Source organism: Tamandua tetradactyla, chromosome 2 (genome assembly GCF_023851605.1).
Source record: "Tamandua tetradactyla isolate mTamTet1 chromosome 2, mTamTet1.pri, whole genome shotgun sequence".
NCBI lineage: Eukaryota > Metazoa > Chordata > Mammalia > Pilosa > Myrmecophagidae > Tamandua > Tamandua tetradactyla.
The window spans coordinates 77,535,995-77,561,777 of record NC_135328.1 but is presented as its reverse complement, the minus strand read 5'-3'; the positions used below and the strand labels follow the sequence as shown (position 1 = coordinate 77,561,777).

General features: G+C 40.9%; 1 protein-coding gene across 6 annotated transcripts in view; it reads left to right on the top strand.

Annotated features, from left to right (window-relative positions):
* ACER2 (alkaline ceramidase 2) overlaps positions 1 to 25,106 on the top strand; it is a 42,815-nt gene extending 17,709 nt beyond the window's left edge. For all 6 annotated transcript variants that reach the window (XM_077148068.1, XM_077148062.1, XM_077148065.1 and 3 more), the window contains 3 exons: positions 1,408 to 1,545; positions 16,212 to 16,349; positions 19,652 to 25,106. In XM_077148068.1, the coding sequence (XP_077004183.1) occupies positions 1,408 to 1,545; positions 16,212 to 16,349; positions 19,652 to 19,838 (463 nt within the window). In that variant the 3' untranslated portion in view covers positions 19,839 to 25,106. The remainder of the gene's footprint in view (positions 1 to 1,407; positions 1,546 to 16,211; positions 16,350 to 19,651) is intronic.
* The last annotated feature ends 677 nt before the right edge of the window (positions 25,107 to 25,783 follow it).

Here is a 25,783-nt window from a genome sequence, read left to right as displayed (position 1 = left end):
GTTACCATGAGCTCTGCTGGACCCATGCCCAGGACAGGGTAGAGGAGCCACGGGCTGTCCCCTTAGGCTGGAACACGCATGCTTTTATTCGGTAGTTTAAGAATGCCAGCCAAGGCTGGGAGAAAACACACTTCTGAGGATTTGCTGCCTAGGTCTTTGCTTATATGTATATATATCTTTTTATTATTTTTTCCTCAGGCCAAGGTTCAGGGTTACAATTCTTCTTCATTCCAGTTAAAAAATTGGCAGCTTGATCAATGATTTCCTGTCCCTTGATGATAAATGGTTTTCCTATTTAAGAGAGAGATTTGTATTTTGACAGTTCAGTGCACTTTGATTTCTTTATAATAGGGTTTCATTTAAATTGGTTTCCTAACTATGAGTTGTTCCAGGGCTCTTGGCCAAAGTAAATTGTCCTAAAGAGAAGCTTCAGGAAAATTATGTGCTTATAAATTTAAGTCATAATTAAGGCCTTCAAGAGCATCTAGTGCAGCATTTTTATTTTAGAGATAAGGAAAGGAAAACCCAGTGAGAAAAGAAGAAATGTGTCCAGGGTCACGTCGCCACTTCTGGCCCTTTCTGCCAAACCAGCTCCACTGAAGGGTGTGAGGGTAGTATGAGTTTTTTCTGTAAGGTTTGTCATATCAAGGACTTGTCAACAGTGCATACTGGATACTACCATTGCCAGTAAATGTAGGCACTATTAGAATTTTTTCTTGGGCTTGTTTGTTTTTATGCCAGATGCATGACATTGATTTTTTTGTTTTTAACTAGGAAGCGTTTTGGTTTTTAAATGGCCTTTGTTTTTCTTTTAAAAGTCATATATGTTCACCCTGTAGACAGGGTTTGGCACCCAGTGTGTTGTGGGCCCCTTGGGGTCCATGACTTCTTTGGTAAATAGAGTTTTATTAGCACACACCCGCACCCATTCATTTACTGATGGCCTGTGGCTGCAGTGGCAGGGCTGAGTAGCTGTGCTGGAGACTGGATGACCCACAAAATCTAAAATATTTACTATCTGCCCTTTACAGAAAGAATTTGCCAACCCCTGCTGTAGACCGTCTGAAAAAAATACAGAAAAGCAGCACTAAGAAAACAAACAATTATCCATAGCGCACCCTCAGAAACTTGGGTGAATTCTAGTTTTACAGTATTATAAATGATACTGGGATGACCATTCTTGCGATTCAATATTTTTTGAAAAATCTCTGATTATTCCCTAAGGATAAATTCTTAGAAGTAGAGTTACTGAACCAGTGAGTATGAAGTGTTTAAAACTCTTGATACCAAGTGAAGAATTTCTTTTCAGCTTGCCCTCCCACTGGAGGGGACTGTACCTTGCCACTGTTAAACAAACAAGCAAAAGCACCTTTGCTAATGGATTTGGTTTTGCTTTCTCTGCTGCAGGGGCAGGTTCAAGGCAGCAGTCTGCGTCCTGTCTGCAGTTACAACGTGCCTGGCATTTGTCAAGCCCGCCATCAACAACATCTCTCTGATGACGCTGGGGGTTCCCTGCACTGCACTCCTCGTTGCAGAGCTGAAGAGGTGGGTGCCGGTGTCCCTGCCTGCCCCTCCGGCCGTCCCTGCCAGGGCAGCATACCAGCTCCAGGTTCCCCTTACTGCTCTCGAGTGTGGAGAGAAATGTAACACTTCATGGAGAGTGAGCTCCTGACTGTGGCATGGAATGCAGGTTCCGTGGTTTGGTTCACAGTGTTAACCTCGTTTTCAGTTGGCTTCTGGGTGCCGTACACCCTGATGAGCAGAAGCCGGCTCAGCAGGAGCAGCTCATGGACCTGGCTAGCGCCCAGGACGAGCTGCCCAGACTTAATTCTACAGAAAGGAGAACCTGCTCGCTCACAGGACAAGAGGAAAGGGAAAAGGGAAGCCCTCTAGCGGTTATTTCTTTCGCGCACACACAGGAGGGAAAAGGGGAAGGGAGTGGGGAAATGAATTTCTTTATGTAAGGAAACTTCGTGTGAAATATGGTTGATTATGACACGTTCTTGAGGTTTTATTTCTAATTTCCAATCTGTTAGGTAAGGCCTTTACTATCTGTTATTTGCATAAGTGTTTTCCTGTGGGAAGTTGTATACTCAAGAGCTCAGGTTGGTATCCAGAAACATTTGATTTTAGCACTTGTGTGCACACACAGTTGTTGTCTTCTAGCCTCAACTAAGATACATCTAACCTTTGCCCCTATTTTAATAGTCTTTGAAAGCACCTCTCTTTCTTTGCACTCATTTTTTTATTTTTTAATACATGAGCAGGCACTGGGAATCAAACCCTGGCATGACAGGTGAGAACTCTGCCACTGTGCCACCATTGCATGCCCCGAATGCACACACTTTTTTTTTTTAATTTAAACATTTTTTAAAATACCACAAAAACACCAAACAAACGCAAACATTCCTATTTTGATCATTCAGTTCTATGGAATGTGAATCAGTAATTCATGATATCGTCACATAGTTGCATATTCATCATCATGCTCATTTCTTGGAACATTTGCATCTATTCAGAAAAGAAATAAAACGAAAACAGAAAAAAATGTATACATACCATACCCCTTACCCCTCCCTTTCATTGATCACCAGCATTTCAAACTAAATTTATTTTAACATTTGTTCCCCCTATTATTTATTTTTATTCCATATGTTCTACTCATCTGTTGACAAGGTAGATAAAAGGAGCATCAGACACAAGGTTTTCACCATCACATAGTCACATTGCCAAATGCACACACTTTTAAACTACATTTTAGTCTCATGACTTTCTCATCATTGTTGATACTGAAGGTTTGTCTTACTTTGGGTGATAATTGCTCTGTGTACTGTGCTCAGTTTCTCTCTCTTGTTTTGCGAGATGGTATACATTTCTGACCAGTTGCTGTGCCTCTGGGGTTTGCTTTATTTGTCAGCAATAAATAGACAGGGCCAAAGGCCTGAGCAACTGAAGAGGTGTTTGCACTTCTGGCTGACTGCTGAAGGATCCCGTCAGCTCTTTTCTACTTGAGCAGCCTCTGAGTAGCCTTCAAGGACTTGGGAAGAAAGAGACCCATTTCAGAGACAGGCTGAAGTTGGTTCTAGAAGAATAATTCTGGCAGTGAGTCCTTTTCCATAGAAAAATAGATAATTGAGTAAATAATAGTAATTATAATAACATTTAAAAAGTCAACTTCCAGGTCATCACTTGTTAGAGCTGGAAGGGTTCTTATCAACGCTGAGTCTGACCACTCACTCACTATCTTCGCTCTCAGAAGTATTGATTGAGTTTTTAGTATGCACCTGGTGCGGTGGATCTTACCTGGGGTCACCTCAGAATCACATAAGGAAGCTAATCGAAAATACAGATGGTTAGCTTTGCAGGGATTTTGATGCTGGCGGTCCAGCACTTGTAATTTTAAAAACCTCAACAACCTCGTTGCTTGGGTCTGGGGTGCAAGGGAAAGTATGTGTGTGTGAGTGTGTCTGTGTGTGTGTGTGTGTGTGCACATGTAGGGTATGGAAGGTAGAGGTGAGGAGAGGGAAAGGGGATTTACTGCTAGTGAGTACAGGGTTTCTTTATAGTATGTAAAATGTTATAAAATTAGAGATGTAGCGATGATTGAACAACCCTGCGAATGCACTAAAACCTCTGAGCTGGGTGAATTTTATGGTATGTGATATGTATATATATATTCCAATAATACAAAAAGCAAACAAAGCAGAACACCCTCAAGAACGGGCCCAGTAGTACTGGTGATTTTCAGTAGAAAAATGTGGCCTAAGGGTCCCTGACGGAGGAATGAAGGGCGAACTGTGGTGTGTACGCATAATGGAATACTGAGCAGCGCAAGAAGGAATGAAGCTGTGAGGCATGCAAACTATGAACTTTGAGGACTGCATGTTGAGTGAAATAAGCCAGGAACAAAAAGACAAATATTATAACACCTCACTAATATGGACTAACTATAACGTGCAAGCTCTGAGAATTGAATTTGAGAGCACAGGTTATCAGGTTGGGGCCTATTGTAAAGGTTCCTAGATTGTAAGCTCTTTCAGCTGTCACAGCTATTCTGGAGTTGTAATTGTTTTTTTCTAAATTCTGAGATGCTGAACTCTTTGTTTATAACCTGATCATTCCCTGGAACTCAGGTATTTGTGCGACATGTGACACTAGGAGCTAGAGCTCTGCAGCTACTAAAGTCAGCATTGCCCTATAGAGCAACTGTTAAAAACACTGAAAAAGTAAAGGGTTCAGACTTCAGTTAGAGATATAATTGAAACTGATCTGGGTAAAGGATGATATTTACTGTATATTAAAACTTCAACTTCTGTGTGAGATGAAAGGAAGAGATGTTTAGTTGGTGCAAAATTGAAATTTTTGGTAGTACAGTATCTAATTTAACTTGTATGCTCAGCTTATTTGAACATCATAATTACATGGAACCTTGATTAGGGAGTGAGAATCTTGTTGGTTTGTACAGGGTGGTGTGATGCCCCAATATATCCCAGAGTAATCTGGGCAGGAGATAAAAAAGTATTTGCAAAGCCCCCTTGAGTGACTGGGGGAAAAAAGTAGAAATATTAAACTTCCACCTGGGGAATTCCTGATATTCTTGCAAGCACTAGGTACTGCCAGTTGGATGGGCCAGGTCCTCAGTCTTGGGGTTTGTCCTTATAAAACTTATTCCTGCAGAGGAGAAGCTAAGTCTGCTTACAATTATGCCTAAGACTCACCCCTAGAGAACCTCTTTTGTCGCTCAGATGTGGCCTCTCTCTCTCTCTAAGTCAACTCCGCAGGTAAGCTTACTGCTTTCCCCCCTACATGGGACATGACTTCCAGGGTTGTAAATATCCCTGGCACATGGAGTACCCTCCCATGGATAAGCCTGGCTCTGGCAATGTGGGAGTGAGAAAGCCTTCTGGACCAAAAGGAGGATGAGAAATGAAACAGAATAAAGTTTCAATGGCTGAAAAGATTTCAAATAGAGTCAAGAGTTCATTCTGGAGGTTATTCTTATGCAGTATACAGATATCCCTTTTCAGTTTTTCTTGTATTGGAGTAGCTAGAAGAAAATACCTGCAACTATTGAACTGTAATCTAATAGCCTTGATTCTTGAAGACGATTGAATAACTATAGAGGTTTTAAGGTGTGTCTGTATGATAATGAAAACTTTGTGACTGTTAATTCCATTTATCCAGTATATGAACAGGTGAGTAAAAGAAAAAAAAAAGGCAAATAAATAAGTAATAAGGGGTTATGGGGCTGTGGGATGTTTTGGGTGTTCCGAGGCTTGCTTTTATGAAACGTATTACTATAATAGCAAAGCTAACCTATTTATAATTAGCCTCAAGATCAAGGGCTTGGCTTATTAAATTGGGAGTCCTTAATTCTTGAGAGAATATCAGGTAGGGAAGTTTAATAGTTCCACATTTTTTTTCTCCAGTCCTTCAAGGGACTTTGCAGATACTTTTAAAAAAATTTTCTACCCATAATACTCTTGAATGTATTGGTATTAGAATAACCTGTTGAGAATAACAAGATCTCATTCCCTAGTCTAGGTTCTATGTAATTAGGTTGTTTAAAATAAACTGACCAGAAAGGTTAAATTAGATAGTATGCTACAAACAATTTAAGTTTTGGCCACAATAAAAATCTCTTCCATTGGTCTCACAGAAAAGTTGAAGTTTTAAAATACAGACCATATCATCCTTTACCCTGTATTTTGATTTACCTTAGTCCTAACCAGATCAGCTTCATTCATATCTCTAATTGAAGTCTGATCTCTTCTTCAGCTTCTTTAACAGTTGCTGTATGGAGCAATGCTGACTTTCAGAGCTGCAGAACTCTAACTCGGAGTCTCAGGTGTCACACAGCCAGCTTTGTTTTGAATCATGTTTTCAGTAAAGCTGATATCAAATTATTACCCTTCGTGAAAATGTTCTTTTGCCCTCTCATATGTCTGAAATTCTACCATAACTGAGGCCTGTGCTTAGAATCTTTTTTGCTGCAGTGGCTAGAGTTTGCTCTGAGCTAAACCTGCCTCCCCAGTGATGATGACAAGAACTGGTTCAGATTGGTAACTACAGCCACCGGACAGAGCTGTTTGCTTCTCTTTCCAGGTGTTTTGAAAGAGTTGTCTCTGCCCATTGCTCCTTCCTTCTAATCCATTCATTCTCTCATCTCTTGCAATCTGATTTCCTTCCCCATCTTTAGACTAGCATGTTCTCTTAAGGGACACTGATGGCCTTTTAAAAAAATTTAATTTTTAGCAAGCAATTTGTATTGGTTGTAGAAAAAGTAGAGAATACAGAGAAGCAAAAAATAAATAAATAAAAATTATCACTTATTAAATGAATTAATATTTGAAAGTATTTATATGCATTAAATAAAAAACTAAACTTGTCATCTGATGATAATTACTATTAGCCTTTTGTTTTTTTATCTTCCAGCCTTTTTTTCCTTAACAGCGTATCTATTTTAAAAAATATGACTATGTATATATTTTATAAAAATAAGATCACTCTTTTATAAATTAATCAGAAATTGTATTTTCTCACAGCAGTATATTATAGCCATATTACTATAAATAAATATGGGCCTAAGTCCTCATTTTTAAAGGCCATATAGAATTCTAATTAATGGATATAATTAAGTTAACTGATATCCTGTTTTTGAATATGTTGGTTATTTCCAGTTTTTTACTGTTATAAATAATGATCCAAATATTATCTCTGTGGTGAACATCTTTGCGTTTCTCTGCATGCTCATTATGTTATTTCTTAGGCTGTACTAACAGCCGTTCATTTCTAAATCCATTAGCCTTTTCTCAGTCCTCCCCTCCCTGGCCTGTATGAAAGTCCGACACTGTTGTTGACTTCTTTCTCTTCGTTGTCTTCTCTTAGCTTCATGATTCTTCATGGTCCAGACTCTTCTTTACTTCTCTGACTGTTTCTGTTCCATGTCTTTGCTTCCTTACAGTCGGCATTCTCTAAGATTGTATCTTTTACCATTTTTATTTATTTCTTGAAGGTCTCATTCACCCCTACGGGTCCAGATGTCATCTGTCTTTATACAATTCTCTGCAGTCATTCTAAACGTTCCTCTGAAGTCCAGTCCGGCATTTCCAATTTCTTACTGGGTGTCCCCCCTTTGACTTCTGCTTCCCAAACTGTAATATTCAAAATCGCTGGCTTGGTTCCTTACTTTCTCTGCCCTCCTCATCTCACCGTACCCCTTCATTTCTCCCTTCTCCAAATACGTTCCTGTTTTAAAGTATTAATGATATTAACATTTTCTAAGTCCATTAGACTTGAAATTCTAGAGTCCTCTTTGGATTCTTCATCTCCTGTCACCTCAAACTATTCTGAAATTTCATAGACCCTCCCTTTGCAATGTCTCTCACCTGTGGCTTCCTCCCGTTTCTACTGCCCCAGCCCCATCAGCTCTCCAGCAGAACACTGCATTTGCTTCCTAACTGATCTCTTCTCCCTCCAGTCTTCTTCCTTAGGAGGGGTCTTTATCACATTGCTCCCTTGTCCTTGCACAAAAATCTTTAGTGGTTCTTCATTGTCTAGATTTCCTTTATGCTTTCTTCCTTTGGCTCCTTCTGCTTGCTCCAGGACCGACCAAACTGCTCAATAATTCTTCAAGTCTTTGCCCGAGCTTTCCTCATTCCCTGGAATGCCCTTCCCTACTACTCCACTTTGCAAATCCCATCCCTCCTTCAGTGCCCAACCCAGATGCACCTCCTTCATGAGGCCTCTACTGATTCCTTATCTCCTGGCCAGATCAGATTTCTCTCTTCTTAAATTCTGTACTTTTATCATTGTATTTAGAATTTTCTCCCTGCAAATATAGATTCTTGTCTCCTTTCTTCTCTCTTCCTATTAGGTGTTACATACTTTGTTGATCTGTGAATTTCAAGTGGTACTCATCAGCTCTGGAAATTTGAGTGTCGGTAACTACCCCAATTGTTTGCTAGGTACCACTAATTTTCCTTGTCACAGAATGTGGGGTTCCTTGAGAATTCATCCATTCATGGAGCATATATAAGGAACAGGGCTGGAGAGCCCTGAGTTTGGATCTCTACTCTGGGAACTCTGGGCCATTTACTTCACTTATTGGGGACAATATGTCCCTATCTATAAATGGGAGATAATAATGCTTAGACACCATAATCCTGTAGTCAGGATTAAATAAGATGTAGCTAAGACCGGTACCTGAAACATAGTAGATACTCAACAAATATTTGTTACCTTTCCTTTTTCTTACCATTACATTTTTACATGGAGAGCCAAATCAACTTAAAAGTGAGATACACACCTATTCCTAGTCTCTCCCTTTTTTTTAGGGATTTAACCTTTATTATCAAGAAATCATTTATCATGTACCTTGGGTGGAGAGGTTAGTTGAACTGAATTTTTTTTTAATAAAATCAGAAGCGTACAAATATGAACATTCTTAACATATGAACATTCCATGCTTGGTGTACAATCAGTGGTTCACAATATCATCATGTAGTTGTATATTCATCTCCGTGATCATTTCTCAGAACATTTGCATCACTACAGAAAAAGAAATAAAAAGAAAAAAGAAAAAACTCATACATACCATATCTCTTACCCCTCCCTCTCATTGACCACTAGTATTTCCCTCTACCCAATTTATTTTAACATTTGTTCCCCATATTATTTATTTATTTTTAATCCATACTTTTTACTTATTTGTTTAGTGTAGATAAAAGGAGCATCAGAACAAGGTTTTCACAATCACACAGTCACGTTGTGAACGCTATATCATTATACAATCATTTTCAAGAAACATGGCTACTGGAACACAGCACTACAGTTTCAGGCACTTCCCTCTAGTCTGTCTAATACACCTTAAACTAAAAAGAGGATATCTATATAATACATAAGAATAACCTCCAGGATAACCTTTAGACTCTGTTTGAAATCTCTCAGCCACCGACACTTTATTTTGTCTCATTTCGCTCTTCCTCCTTTCAGTCGAGAAGGTTTTCTCAATCCCTTGGTGCTGAGTCCCAGCTCATTGTAGGATTTCTGTCCCATGTTGCCAGGAAGGTCCACACCCCTGGGAGTCATGTCCCACGTAGGGAGGGGAGGGTGGTGAGTTTGCTTGTTGTGTTGGCTGAGAGAGAGAGGCCACATCTGAGCAACAAAAGAGGTTCCTTGGGGGTAACTCTTGGGCCTAATTTTAAGTAGGCTTAGCTATCCTTTGCAAGGATAACTTTCATATGAACAGACCCCAAGATTGAGGGGTTGTTGTTGAATTTAACCCCTTTCTCATCATTCCCCTGAGGGGACTTTGCAAATACTTTTTTGTTCACTGAGTTCAACTGAATTTTAACTTAACTGAATTAAGTTGCCAGAGAAGACATCGGAATTGGATTACATTTGTAGCATTTAGTAAAATGGTACTAGTTTATATTAGGCCTAAATTGAATAGTAAAGTCTAGACTTAGCGTTTCTTGAAAATTCACTGTAGTCTAGTTTTGTTTTGACTTTTGAGTCTAATAATATGTTTTAGCCTATAATTTTGTTAAAAAAATAGCTTAAGAAAAGGGAAAATATTTTTTAATTCATAATACCAAAGCAAGAGAAAATGGGGGAAGATTATTTTACTAAAGTTAAAATAAATTCTGATTCACGATTGTGACCTTTAAAAAGGGAAATATATTTTGCTTTAATACTCTAATATTTGTAAGTATTTTAGTTTTCTAGGCCTACTTTAGCAAAGTACCACAAACTGGATGGATTAAAGTAGCAGGAATTTATGTCTCACAGTTCTGGGGGCTAGGAGTCCAAAATGAAAATGTCATCAGGGCCATGCTCCCTCTGAAACCTGTGAAGGAGAGCTTTTCCCTGCCTCTTCTAGCGTCTGGTACTTGGTGGCAATCCTTGGTGTTGCTTGGCTCTCAGCTGCATCACCCCAGTCTCTGCCTCCTTCATCTTCACGTGGCCTTCTTAACTGTTGTGCCTATCTGTGTCTCTTCTTCTTGCAAGGACACAATCATATTGGATTAAGCCTCACCCTAATCCAGTTTGGCCTTATCTCAACTAATCACATCTTAAAAGACTTTATTTCTGAATAAAGTCACAGTCACAGGACTCGGGGTTAGGATTTGAACATATCTTTTGGGGGACACAAGTCAACCCTTAATGGTAAGTTATAGGAATAATTTCTATTACATACTTAAAATCTTTTGCCCCTGAAGAACCAACTGTCACTACAGCTAATTAGTATTCAACATTAAATTAATAAATTATGCAATCATAGGACATATCCTCGTCCTGTCTAGGTCAGTGTTTCTCCTATTGATTATTCCCTCCATTCTCCTATACCTACTTCACTCCTCTTCTCTCCTCTAAATTGTCTTCTGTGTCTTCCCTCCTTCACTCAAGTGTCTTTCCCATCAGGCTGGCAACACAATTTGAGTCTCTACCATCCTCTAGAACACCCAGTCTGGACTCGATACTCATCTTTCTCCAACCCCTGTCCTTTATCTCCTTTGTCCATCACTGTCAAACTACTTTAAAAATCATCTCCATTCCTTCCTCCACCCCCCCGTTTTTTCTTCAACCCACTCCAGTCTGGCTTCTATTCCTGCTTTGATACCCAAAACTCTCTTGTTATGTTGTCTTTTTCAGCTCTCCTGTATCTTATATGTGTGGCTCTCTCAGCTGGGATTTTACAGTTAATACACCCACCCTTGAAACTTTCTTTCCCTTGGCTCCTTTGACATTTCACACTCCTGTTTTCCTACTGAGTCTGTACAGTTCTTTTTCAGTCTTCCATGTAGGCTCCTTGTTTCCCACTCACCTTTCCATGGAAACTGAGATGCATCCTCAGCTCTCCCTTTGTAGTTCTCTTTCAAAGGTATCATCTGCTCCCCTGTCTTTATTTACTGTACCAATGCTGGCAACTCCCATATTTGTGTCTCCAGCCTAGTCTTTCCTCCTGAGCTTCACTGTTACATATCACCTGCCTACCTGACATCTCTAATTCCGTGTCTCACAGGCACCCCGATTTCAGCTTGTCCAAAACCAGGTTCCTGATAGGCCTTTTCCACTTCTGGTTCTCTTAGTATTTCCAGCCATACTAAGAGCAACATTTATTGACTTGCCCAGGTCAGAAACCCTGGGGGTCACTCCTCCTCCTCCCTGTACATCCCATCTGATCATGGTCACATTTCTATTAGTCCACATTGCAGTTAGTTTAAAGTTCAAAATGCTGGACAGAGCCGCTGCCTGCCTCTACAGCCTTCTCTCTCCCACACAGGCTCCCCCTGGCAGCCTTTTCCCCAGCCATTCTGACCTTCCATGTCCTCAATAGGCCTAGCTCTTCCTAGCCCCAGGGCCCTTGTACGTGCTGCCCCTTCTTTCTGGCCCTCCCCCTTGGCTAATTGCTGCTCATCCTTCAGGTTTTGGCTCGAGGGTTTACATCTCATAGTACCTGAAACTTCTCCTTTGGGCCTCAACCCAGTTGTAATTAAAAATGTATTTGTGTTGTTGCTTGGCCAGTGTCTGTCTTCTCTTCTAGATGAAGACTTCCCATAGGTAGGGATGAAGTGCCCGTGTTCACTGCTGTGTCCCTACTACCGCCGTGAGTCCCAGCGAGGAAAGGAAGAGATGGTTGTTAACGGCTTTGAAAATGTTCCGGGAGAAGAGGATGCCCTTACTGCTTTTTGCATTTGCTTCCAGGATCTTACACCTTTTGGTGGTAGTTTACAATGTCTATGCTAAACATTTCTCATTGTACCTCCCTTGACTTAGAGGAAATGGAGAAAAGACTGTTTGTAGTATTTGGTTTCTCTTTTTTTTTTTTTTTTTTTTAGGCTCAGTAATACAAAAGTTTATTTTTCATTCAAATATTAGTCCAAATATGTTGTCCTCGCCACAAGAAGCTTTGGACATGACCATTCTGGGACCCAAGCTCTTTTCATATTGTGGTTCCTCCATCCTCTAGGGCAACTTGCTATCTGTGACCTGTGGTGGAAGGGGGGAAAGAATGTGGTGAGGCAAGAATACTTCCTGAAAGTCTTACCTCAGACATAGGGTACTTTGTCTCACGTGTCTATTGGTTAGAATTAAGTCACATAATCATGCCAAAGAATGTTGGGAAATGTAGTCTAGCTGCATGTCCAAGACAGAGAGGGAACGTGACATTGTATGTGACACAATTGAAGACAATGCAGCAGTATAAAGACATGAACTACAGTTAATCATGACTATAGAGATGAAACTTAGATACATGAAAGAGCAAAATAACAAGTCCTGAAAGATGACATATAATATTACAAATGACTATAGAACTTAGAAACAACACACTAATACACTCTTTAGACACAAGGTAAAACTAGACAAATTGGGAAGAGATGAACAGAGTGTAGAGCAGTGGCTATCCATATCGGAGACACCTTAAAGGTAGGATAGGGGAAGAATGGCACAAATATGGCTGCAAACATATGAAAAAAATGTTTTCATTTGGGAGTTGAGTGGTGGGTTCAATGATGTTCTTCATATTATCATTCTTTATAACTTGCACACAATGCTAGTTAAGTCTTAAGGCATTAAAAAAGGTAAAAATAAAAACATAAAAAGATTGAAATAGAACAAATACATTGGTATTTGTTCAACATTGAACATTATATACTTATTGAACATTTGCTAGTGGCAAAGTTAACCAAATGATTAAAGCTTTGAGACTTGCAATCCTTGTTTTTTTCAGAAAGCTTCTTAAGGTAGGTCAAAAAAGAAAATAATATTGCTGTGAATTTCTGGTACTGTATTTCATTTTTGCTTTAATAACTATTATTGTGCAATTCATTTTGATTTTTTTTAAATTTTTTTTATTAATCAAAAAAAGAAAAGAAATTAACACAACATTTAGAAATCATTCCATTCTACACATGCACTCAGTAATTCTTAGTATCATCACATAGATGTATGATCATCATTTCTTAGTACATTTGCATCGATTTAGGAAAAGAACTAGCAAAACAGCATTGGTTTCTCTTTAGCCTTCATTCCTTTAAAGCTTGTTTTCCAGTCTCCACTTGTCTTCACTGTCCTTTCTGAACTTTCCCCCAGGCCACAAGAAAACAAAATTTCATCAGGATTTGGGTCATGACCTGAGATTTATTGACATTTTGCAGTGTTAAGTCACATTTCAAAGTGGCTCAGCTGCATTTAAAATATTTTAAAATAGTATAGGAGTGATTTTATTATTAACCAGGAGACAAGTTATATTTACTGTATATTTTGAAAGTATAACAAAGGATCAAGAAGACAAGTGGTAGACATCCTGTCAGTTTTTTCTAATATAAAACAGAGTCTGCTGCTTATATGATTTTTCTTCTCTTTTCACTTAACCTTTTGATATCTTGATATGTGCCCTGAAAAATGGGCTATTAACAACCTATTGAAATAAGTCAGGCATAAATGGTCAAATATTGAATGAGTCAACGTATGTGAAATATCTAGACTAAGCAAATTCATAAAGTCAGAAAATGTTGCTGGGGGCTGGGGCCTGGGGAGTTACTGCTTAATGAGTGTAATTTCTGTTTGGGGTGATGAAAAAGTTATGGTAATAAGTGGTGGTGATGGTAGCACAACATTGTAAATATAATTAATACTACCGAATTGTGTACTTAAACATGATTAAGATGACTAATTCTACTTTGTAAATATGTATTATCACAATGAAAAAACAGCATGTCAAAAGCTTGACCTCCTGGTTCCTTTCTAACTAAAAAAATTCCAAAAAAACTTATTGGAGCCAGTGCAAATAAGCCTGGTCAGTGAACTACAGCAGGAACTGCTCCCCTGGAGAGAGGAGACCACATGCAGACCTCTCGAGAGCCTGGCCCCGCAGTGCTTTTCCTTCCCATGCAACCACAACCCACCTCTGTCCTGACGCTCAGAGTGCCGGGCTCACGCGCTGCGCCACCCCCGTCCGACCCTGCTCCCTGTTCTGCTGGGTTCCTTAAGCCGAACTTTCTGGGTTTAATTGCATCAAGTGTCCATGGATCCTCTTGTACCAAGCGGATTGCCTATATATTTGCTAATATTTGTCCTTGGCAGTTTGTATTTTACTTTTTTAAATTGTCAGACCAAAGGCCTGTTTATTTTGCCTTATGCAGTGACTAGCATGGACTTTGAGAGTTTGATGCCCAATCAGTATGGTTCCTTTTTTTTTAAAAATCTAAGATAAATTTTCTGCCTAGATCACTAGAATCCAATTAAAATTGTCCTTTCACTTCATTTCATCCATTCATTCGGCAACCTTCTTTTTAACACCTGTTCTGGGCTCAGCACCGTTGCTAGACATTGGATATACATTGGTGAATAAAACAGGTGTAGCTTCTGTTCTCATTGATCTTACAGGCTAGTGTAACACTAGCTATTGCACAACTAATTGCACAAGTAAATGTGTCACTTCAGCCTGTGATAAATGTTGGGAAGGAAAATGGGAATGAGATGAGGGCAGGGGGAAGGAGACCTGGTGGTGGGGTGGTATCAGAGAAAGCCTCTGTGAGAGAGTGGTGTAGAGGCTGAGCCTGGAAGCTGAGGAGAAAGACAGATGTGAGGAGTATCACTTCCTGAAAGGGAGCAGCTGGTCCGAAGGTGAGCCCATCAAGGAACAAAGGAGGCTGTGGCTTGAGTGCAGTGAAGAAAAGGGGAAAACACATTTTTAACTTGCTTGTTTTAGTCACTAACTAGGAATGTAACCTTCGTTAATTTTTTGCAAGTTTTTTTGAGGGATGACTTTAGTCCTCCGACAAATGAGTAATTTGGCTCATTTCATGAGCGAGTCTTCCTGGACCTGCTGCCACATCCCATGATTATTGATGCTTTTGCTGATGTTTCTATCAGGCCACTGGGAAAGGGACCAGGAGGTCAAGCTTTTGACATCTGCTGATTCATTCAGCACATTTACATCAAGCTCCTTCTCAGCTGCAGATGTTGTGTTAGACTCTGGGATCCAGGGTGAAGGAGCAGCCCACAGAGGGGGAGCCCCTGGGGGAGGACCATCAGCCCCCATGGCCTCTGGCATTCCTCTCCAGGAATGAAAGTCACCCACTTTATGAGCAGCTGGGTAGCAAGGAAGAGAAATGGCAATAGAAATTTCTTTTGAGTGGTTTGGATTTGTTCCAGAAAAGCATTGTATCCCAGTACATGTAAGGTCCCATTCCTTCATTCAACAAACATTGAGAGCCTCTTCGTGTCCAACCCTGTTCTAGGTGCTATACAGGCAGCAGTGAACAGCTTACGTGCAAATAAATAAGTGAAACCTGGAGTGTGCCAGAGGGATTATAACTGCTACAGGGGAAGTTAAAGGAGGGAAGGGGGCATATCAGAAGTGTTGCTTGAGTGTGGTCGCGTAGGATGCAGTTGTTAAAAACAGTGGTCATTTGAGTGATGTTAGAGCAAAGACTTGAAGCAGATGAGCCCCAGGGATATCTGGGGAAGAACATTCCAGGCAGAGGGGACAGCAGGTGCTGCAGGAGCACACCTGGAATACTTGAGGAGCAGCAAGGGTCTGTAGGAGGAGCTGGGGGGATGGGGAAGCCAGCGCCCGGAGGGGGAGGCACGGCAGGCCTTGAGAAGAGTGTACAGAATCGGCTTCAGGGCCGAGGGTGGAAACGGGAGACCTAGGAGGCAACTGCCACAAATCAGGCAAGAGGATGCTGGCCTGGCCCAGGTACTGCTAGAGGAGGAGGAGCGGAAAGTCCGATTTTGGATCTACTTTGAAAGTAGAGCTGATGCATTGGATGTGGGGTGTGTGAAAAAGGGAACCATGATGCCAAGGTTTTTGACCGGAGCCCCTGAAGGAGTAGAATTTATCTTGTCCTAAGATCGGGGAGACTGGGAGAACAGTGGGGTCGGGGTGGAGGGAAAGAGCAGGAGCTCGGTGTGGACACGTTAGATTTGGAGCCATGTTAGGCGTCAGTGTGGGCATATCAAGACGGTAGCTGGGTACAGAGTCGGGAGAGAGGTCTGGGTGAGAAGCTGACTGTGTGTGACATCTGTGCCCCTGTGGCTCTACATCCACATGACTGGATTAGCTGGATGAAGCAGCCGGGGAACTCCAGTGCCTAGAGGCTGGGGAGAAGAGAGGAACCAGCGAGCAGACAGAAGGGGCCGACCAGGCAGGCAGAAACCATGGCTGACGGCGAGTCGCCCTCTGTCCCCCTGTGCAGGTGTGACAACGTGCGTGTATTTAAGCTGGGCCTCTTCTCGGGCCTCTGGTGGACCCTTGCCCTCTTCTGCTGGATCAGTGACCAGGCCTTCTGCGAGCTGCTGTCGTCCTTCCACTTCCCGTACCTGCACTGCGCGTGGTAAGCCTCCGCTCGTGGGCCGCCGGCTGAGCCAGGTGTCCGCACGTGCCGTCGGGTGCCATTCCGCCCCACCAGGCGCGCAGGGGTGCAGGGAGGACGCGCCGAGCCCCGCGGGCCTCTCTTCTCTCCTAGACTGCCAGACATTTCAGAAGCAAAGGAAAATATTGTAAAACAAGCAAACAAACAAACAAACAAAAAACCCAGAATCAGCTCCAGGGAGCAGACTTAGCCAGAACAATGCGACCTAACTATCGAGGCTCCCAGTCTGTTGTCTCTTACCTGAAGCTCCATTATTAAAACATGAAGGAGCTTGGAAACCCAATCTGTCACCTGTCCTACAGCTACAGCCTGATCTCCAGGGTATGGGGAGGTAGGGAAGGCTTGGGACAGATGGGGGACAGGGTGGGGCTGTGCCTTCTGGGCCTGTGTGCCGAGGTGGAAGCAAGACTGTGCAGCAGGACATCTAGGGACAGGCTCACCCACTCTGGGACAGAAGCCCAAGAAGTAAAGTATCACTCACCTGGGTGAGATCTGCTCTATTATGTCACTTGTAGATTGAGAGCATCGGGGGAGGAATTCTAGTGGAAACATTTTTGTTAGATGTAAATTGAAAAGCAGCTTGACTTCCACCTGAGCAGGCCTAAAAATACACAGTTTGAAGGATGTCATTAAAATGCCTTTGTACATATAAACTTGTTTATATCTACTATGAGACCCAACTGATTCTAAATTTAAGGCTTGAGGACTTCAGAACTATATGGAGAAAACAAAACAAAATAAAACAGCGCAAGTTAGGGCTTCTAAGCTTGAGATCCATCCCCTGACAATTCTTAGTGGACTATCAAGCCACATTAGTGAATTCATAGGCTGCAGATATTTGTTGAGGTATAATTTGCAGGTAACAAAATGCATAGATTTTAAGGGTACACTTTGATGAGTTTTGATAAATGCATACCTCTGCAAATACTGCCTCAATTAAGATATAGTACATTTCTATCAACTCAGGAAGTTCCTTTATTACACCAGGGATTTATGTAAAATTCACAAATTAGGCTATGTGATATCTTTGTCTTAATTTAATTTGTTTATAAATTTGGTATACTTTCTGCTCTTTTTTTTCATAGTTGTACCATCTTTTCTTTCTAGTTATAAAATGGCATATTTTTAAAAAAACATTTGAAACAATATAGAAGACAGAGGTCCTCATAGTTCCATCCCTGAAGGGAGATAACAGTTGTGAACAGTCTGAGCATAGCCTTCTACACTTCATATATATGTATGTATACAAACATATATGTATATTTGTCTCTACCTTTTTATGTATATTTTTACTGATAAACAGCATACAACACAAGCATTCTTAACATACAAACATTCCGTGCATAGTGTACAATCAGTGGCTCACAAAATCATCACGTAGTTGTATATTCATCATCATGATAATTTCTTAGAACATTTGCATCACTCCAGAAAAAGAAATAAAAAAGAAAAACTCCTATATAGCATACCCCTTATCCCGCCCTCTCATTGATCACTAGTATTTCTACTCAATCTGTTTTAACACTTGTTCCCCCTATTATTTATTTATTTTTAATCCATATGTTTTATTCATCTGTCCATACCGTAGATAAAAGGAGCATCAGACACAAGGTTTTCACAATCACACAGTCACATTGTGAAAGCTATATCATTATACAATCATCTTCAAGAAACATGGCTACTGGAACACAGCTCTCCATTTTCAGGCAGTTCCCTCCAGCCTCTCTAATACTGGGTATTCTTAAGTCTTTTAAATCTTTGTTAGCCTGCTAGAAAAAAAAAACCTTATATTTTCTTTGATTTTCATGTTTTTTTTCCTGCTTAACATTGTGATTGAGCATCTGTTTGAATGTAAACTTGTTACATGTACTCCTTCCTTTTCATACGTTGCTTTTGATTTATTTTCTTTGTCCTCTTCTTTGTTGAGTACTCCTACTTAAAAAAAAATGTATAGGCAGCACCTAGTGGAGTTATTAGGATGCAAATTTGAAGTATATTCAAAAGTAGAGAGAATATAATACCCTGAGCCCCCATGTAGGCAGCACCCAGCTTCAATAGTTTCCAACCTCGTTTCACACTCTCCTTCCCTACTAACCCCTGATTATTTAAAAGCAATCCCAGGCATCATATGAAATGATTGACATTTTTAGGGCTCTTTGTAAACATAGAGATTTTAACTTTTTGTGTTAGGGCACAAATATTTTCTCCCACTTTCCCATTTGCCTCTTAGGATGTCAGAATCTTTGTGCCATGCACATTTTAAAATTTTGGGTTGCCACCTCTGCCAGTCTTTTCCTTTAAGGTTTCTGGACTTTGTGTCATTCTACGAAAGGCCTCCTGAACCCTCGCTAAAGATTGTAAAAACATTTTCTTTGAATATATATATGTATTTTTTATTAATTTTTTTATTTTTTTAAAATCCCAATTAACACCAAACAAACACAAACATTCTTAACTTTTTATCGTTCCATTCTACATATATAATCAGTAATTCACAAGATCATCACATAGTTGCATATCAAATATATTTTAAAAATATATTTTACATCTTTAATTCATCTGGAACTAAGCTTTGATATAGGGTATAAGGAAGGATTCCATGCGTTAGTAGTATTTTGCTTGATAAAGATTAATATTAAAACTTTTTACATGCACATAGGAATAAATTAAAAAAGAATTCCCTTGCTAAACTATAAAAGCAGGTTTTTATAAACTTTTTTTATTGTGAAATATAACATATATACAAAAAAGCAATACGTTTCCAAGTACATTTTAATAAGTAGTTATAGAACAGCTTTTAAAGTTTGGTATGGGTTACAGTTCTACAATTTTTCATTTAACAGTTTAATCATATATAAAATTGGGCCTTATGAGGGCATAAAGTATCTATAACCAACTGTTAAAGCGAGAAGGTAGACTCTAAACACACGTGCTCAATTATTTCCATTCTCTTACGGCCTCTGTTTTAAATCCTTGGGTCTCAGACTTCTTGGTAGAGCCCGAAAGGCATTTGCACATTTATTCATTCCCGTGATCAAATTTGAATTTTCTAGAACATTCCAAGACTGGTCTTGAATTGCTCAAGACTTTTTCTTCTTCCTTTCACTCTGGAGATTGTTGTTCGCCTTGTCCTTTCCTAGTAATGAGGGATCCCTTGGACCAATCAGCCAGTTAGGGCAGGTTAGCCCAGAGAGAGGAGCAGACAGGATCTCAGCCAGTGGGGGCTGGCATGTGCCAGCAGCTCACCTCGCGTCTCTTTGCAGGCACATCCTCATCTGCCTGGCCGCCTACCTGGGCTGCGTGTGCTTTGCCTACTTTGATGCTGCCTCGGAGATCCCTGAGCAAGGCCCTGTCATCAAGTTCTGGCCCAGCGAGAAGTGGGCCTTTATCGGTGTCCCTTATGTGTCCCTCCTGTGTGCCAGCAAGAAGTTGCCGGTCAAGATCACGTGATGGCAGGAAGGGGGCTGTGTTCTCTGCTTATTTTCCCTGCTCTCCGGGCTCCATGTGCTAGCAAAAGATAACTAGGGAGATCTGTGGAGTGGTGTCGGGGTGGGGGTTGTCGTTTTAAACTTTGACTCCCGTGGACTCTAACTAGTATGTCTGTGGAGTGCCAGGATTCCACCGTGCATGGAGGGCAGTGAGTGTCTCTGCCACTCCCACAGGTGGAAAGTAGAGGGCTTGGGGCCACTGGGCATAGCTTTCTCAGTGTCATTTTCAGATGCAGTGGCTTGTTGCGTCGCATCCTTTGTGGCGATGGCCTAGCAATCCCTCTGAGCGACACACAGCTGCAGTGTCTGTGTTCCAGGAGAGAGTCTGCTCACTTCAGACCCTGCCATTCCCATACTCTCGCTGTCAACACTACCACTGCCAGCCAGACCTTCCTACCGACAGGACCCTCTGACTGTCTGGTGGGAGATGCTGGAAACTGTCCTTACACTAAACCAAACAAACAAATCATACACAGGGCTTGTGGCTAAGGAGGCTTGTTTTTCACCTGCAGCTCTCAGCTAACCCAGGTTTTACATGCACTTGTGAATCCTTATGCTACTTCTGCTGAGAGATGGAGCCTTTACTTCAGGTGAGGGTAAAGCGAATGAGGAAAACCCTCTATGCCAAAATCTAGATTCCACTTTAAGCCACTCTTGAAGATGAGCACAATTTTTAAATGTTGGCCTCTTTTAAACACCCCCTCCCCCCATCTCTGTAGTGTAAAATATACAGAGGAGAACAGGATGGGAGCCTTCCGTCTGTTGCCCCACCCCCCCCACTGCTGGACTTCTGTAAGATTTCCAAAGGGCTCATGATGATCGTGCTGGAGATTCTGTTCACAATTTGGAGCTAAAATAGGTTTTTTTCTACTTGCTCCTTTGAAGCCTCCTGTGTATTACCCTGTTCTGGAATTGCCTTCTGGACTCTTGCCTCGTCTTTCTCTAACATTACTCTGGGAATTGCACACCTCGTTCTCACAGTACAACGTGCTTCCTGTCCTTTCACAGCTTTTGATGCTCACTTTTCTCATGTGCTAGCGCTAACAGCACACCGACTGGCTGGCAGGCTTTGTGCAGCGGGGCAAGTTGGTTGTCTTCTGAGTTTTTCTAACCTAAAGTGACACTGGCTACAACAAATCTCCTCCTTGCGGTGCTGACTGAAAGATTCCAAAACTGCAAGGTGTGAGGTGGGAAGCATCGAACTCAGGGAAACTCCTTTTAACTCAGGCATCCCCTGCTTTGTAACCGTCCATGTGGGGAGAGAACAGGACAGACGTGTCCTCCCGGTGTGGACAGAAGTTATGTCACTGTCCTAAGTATCTCAGAGTTGGGCAGTAGATGTTTTTTGGCATGTCCAGGAATATTATACTGGTTGGATTTTACACAGGATCCAAGGTAAAAAGCCCAATAAGGAACTGAATTTAGAATTTAAAAATTAATGACTTGATTCTACTTCTGTGGTTGTTAAATTCTCTTAGCAGCAGAACCTGCTGGTGGTAAGAAATCTTCCTGGAATCCCAATGTGTGAAATAACTTGTATTAACTTAAGTCTATTTTAAGGTTAGATTTATAGCATGTACTAAGTAGTATATAAGGAAGTGAAAATGCAAATTAACTGGTGGTTTCTAAGGTAGGAACATCTGGTGTTGAATGAGTGTATTATCATATAGTTAAAAGTATGTTTGAAAATGATCTTTAAATTAAATATTTGTGGGAACGCTGGTGCGCCTCTGTGAGACCTCGGAGGTTTGTGGAATGGAATTTGGAAACGGCTTTGAGTCCAGAAGTCCTTGGATTTCAAGCCTAGAGTTTTTAAAAGGGAAATATCAGACGGTCATCATTTCAGATTGACCTAACCAGGCAGAGAATCTGATATCATCTCTTCTGTGGTACAGAAATGCCCAGAGTGGGAGGTTTGGTATGTTTTAGCTCAGCTGTCTTAATGTGGAAACATAGATGTGGACAAAGGACATGTAGGGAAGAAGGGCCATTTCTCCCAATAAGGGTAAAGGTCTTGCTTCCTGGGGGCCCTGGTGACCCCTGGTTTCCAGCCACCAAAACACTGACCTTGCCTAAGGTAGGGATAAAATTTGACTGTGGGTATATTTGAATAGGTTTGGCCGTGAGAGCATGAACCTACAGGGTTATTTTCACCCCTCTCCTCCAAGACAGATGAATAATTTAAGATGTCAGAAAAAATGCTCTTGATATGAAAAATAGAATGTCCTTTCAGATATTGGTTCCAGTGAGATCAAGGCTAACAAAGAAGTGTAGAATGGGTCTATTTGAGGAGAACCAAACATTACTTTTGAAAAGAGTATAGCTTGTCAGTTTGTGAGATATATATATACCCACCTATTTTAACTTTATTTATGGCATCATTCATATTTATAAAAATATGCTCTTGAAAGAAAAATTGGAAACTACAGAGAAGTTGAAGAAGTATAAATATATCCTGTATTTCTATTGCCTAAGCACAGCCGCTGTTAATGTCTTGGTATATTACCTTTGCATCTTTTTTTAAAAAAGTATAATTGTAAGTATATTTGTAAATGTAGATTTTAGAGTTGAAAATTTATACTGTAGCTTGACTGCAGTATAAATGACAGTCATGTGCTTGTCACATAGAGCAGGTTTTGGAATACGCTAGAGTTAAATATTTGAGTGCTAATCACTGGAATCTGAGACTTACTCTACTGAGTATTTCTTTTTGAGCCTGATGTGAATGGACCCTGAGAAAGAATGAAGTGACTTCTGCTTTTTGATACTCTCCTGCGGTTGGATTGATGAGTCAAAGAAAATAGCTGTAAATATGTGACTCTAAACGTTTTAATATTTTCAGATTTAAAAAATGAGGAGCTTATTTCATTAAGTGACTTGCAATCAGGAATCTTATTTTCAATAATGCAGGGAAGTGGAAAATTTGAGTTCGTTGGTTACTCAGAATGACTATCAGATTTCTGTTCTGGTTAGAATTTATGGATGATTGATTCCCAGCAGGAACTGGATTTAGGATGTAGAAGACATTTATGTCAACAAGTGACAATTTAAGTCAGTGATCTTGTTTTACAATGTGTGATGTATTGTTGCTTTTTAGGGAAGAGAAATCCTTTCTCTCCTTTTTGAATATGTTATTATAAGCCAAGCATGTTGGTGAACATATTTAAGGTGTGTGGTAGTGAATTGTCTTAATCCACTTGTTAATTGGCCACCTTTTGGGGGAGCCCTGTGCCTGTCCCTCTGAAGAGAACCTAAAACATTAATTATGATTTGAAGATGTTCTGTTGGGGGACAAAGCTTGATAGTCAACAAGTACAGACTTTATAAAAACTGTCACTACTCAGTTGATTGGATCTCTCAGGTGTGTAATAACCTCTCTCTCCAGCTTATTTATTTACATGAGCCTGAATGCTGTGTTAAAGACTCTGGGGCTGGGATGTAGAGCCCTCCCTGACTCTTTATCCCTGGAACTGTGTAGAGCAGACCCCTGGACATCAGTGTGGGCTGCCGAGGCTTGTCCAGCCAGAGCCCCTCTCAGAGCTGCTTTCCCCTGAAATAAATTTGGAACCTTCCAGACTGGGCTTTGCCTGGGTGCTGTCAGTCCAGCTGACCAAAGAGGGGTCTTGGCCAGGGTGGGATTCTCAATGGATTTTATAGACATCATTCTCCTGTAGACTTTTTACAAAACCATCCCTGCTCTAAAGGGACTAATTGCTTCAATTGTATCTTTTCCTATATGTTAAAGCAGATTTAAGATGATTTTATAATCACAGTATGTAATCAGAGCAAATATAGTAATTTCAGCCACATTCCTTGTTTTATATGCAAGTATGTGTTGTGTAAGTAGTGGCAAGCTCATCGGCTGTGGTTACAATCTCTGCTGCTTGGAGAGTGATTTAAGGCCCTTTGAAATGGAGCCTTTGCACTTTATGCCCTTTTTGTGAACTTCAACAGCTGTTTTATATTAAAGCTGTAAGTGACATTTTCCGTATCTGAATAAAAATATTTGTGTGTGTTTATTTCTGAAGTACCTGCAGTGAAAATGCATTAAATGGATTGTAGAGCAAAACACATTTGCTCAAATTAATTTCTTCAGGGATTTAGGTATCACTGTTATTAAACATCTTTAAAATTAGTGAAGTTAATTGTTTGTTTCTTCTTAGAGCTGTGAAATTAATAAATACATCTAGATATTTTTACTATAAAGTACATACTGTTTGTTTTTATTAAATTTTCTATAATTATGGCATTTGGCTATAAAATCTCAAATATAGAGAAAAATTCATTTGTGATGGATCTTATCCAATCACTGGAAGGAAAGGTCATATGATATTTTTATTTTGGCTTGGGCAGGCTCCGAGAATCGAACCCAGGTCTCTGGCACGGCAGGCGAGAACTCTGCCACTGAGCCACCGTTGCACTGCCCCATGTGACATTTTGAAATAGTAAATGACTTCAGCAGGAAAATTCTGTATCTACCTATTTATTTTTCTTAATTTCCTGTGAAATTATCCCTTAGTAAAAGATGCTCAGGAAGTCAAGCTTAAAAGAATAATATGACCATTGGAGATGAGGAAAACAACCTTATCAGCATGGTTACAGTGGATATTTTTAGACTTTTTTTTGGCATGGGGCTGGGGGCACATGGAGATCACAGAGCCCTTTGAAAATCTGATGCAAACAGTGGATCTTCTCCCTTGAAAAATGTCAATGCAAATGCTTTTCTGGAAGTTCACATGTCCCTAGAAGCTCATCTGAGTAAGAACCCTGCATGTCAGGGACTTTAAATGCGGATTCAAATTCTTTCTGGTGCTGGGAATTGGGAGCTTTTGGCGCAACTGTTTTGCAGCTATGGTCAGGGACAATGGCTGTGGAGGCCCTGCCTTGCCGTGGTGGGTGGTAGGGTAGGCGGCGGGGCCAAGGAGGGTATATTGAGCCCAGGATACCACGCTTCGCTTTTCTTCTCCCTCAAAGTCTGGCAATGCCCACTCCTCTCCAGGCTGGCCAGGGTAGGTGCAGTGGGCACAGCGCCCCTTCCCTGACTGCCCTCAAAGACTGGCAGGTGGACCCCGCCCTCCCCTTCTCTTTTCATGCTTTATATTGTGGGGTGGGGGGCCGTCTCAGGGTTCTGCGAATTTGCATCTTCCTCACTGCTTCTTTCCTCGTTTATAGTTTTAGACACTTTATAAGATGATATTGGAGGTTGTCAGAGGATTCTACTTTTGTATTGTTGAATTTTTTCCAGAATAAAAAGGTAATTGAAAAAAATATGGTATTTGCGTTTCTGTCCTTCGGTCTCCCTGGGGAGAGGCTCAGCCCCTCCTGCTCCCACCCTGTCCTGAGGGGGCCACAGCCCCCAGGCTAAGCACTTACATTGTCTCAAGTGGGCACTTCTTGTCTCGGACAACCTTCAGGCCTGGTGACCTCCAGTTTCCCCAGATGTCTTCTCTCGGACTGTTAACTCACCAGTTTTCGCTTGTTTATTTTGCATTTCTCATTAAAACAAAACGTTTGATTCAGCTACTTTTACAATGGAGAGCAGAGACCTTAATACAATTTTTAAAATGTGGCAAAAATAGAATCAGTAGAGTTTAATTTTATATTAGCCTGGTTATGGGAAAGTGACTGAAAGAAGATAAGGCCCGGAGCTTGAAATGACAGCAAACGCCCGGTGGCATGGATTGCATTCACTCGAGAGGGTGCCTGCGGGCACGGAGCCGCGGCAAGGAAGGGGGCCTGGCCTGCCGATGAAGGGATATTGGAGTAATAGTGTCATCTTGTGGCTCTTTTGGGTATTGCTGGCTGTGGCAATTCCCAATTATCTTACAACTGTCTCAAAACTCCTACAGGTTGGCCTCTGGACCCGGGCATATTTTCCTGGGTTTTTGAAAGTACCTCCCTGCCTTC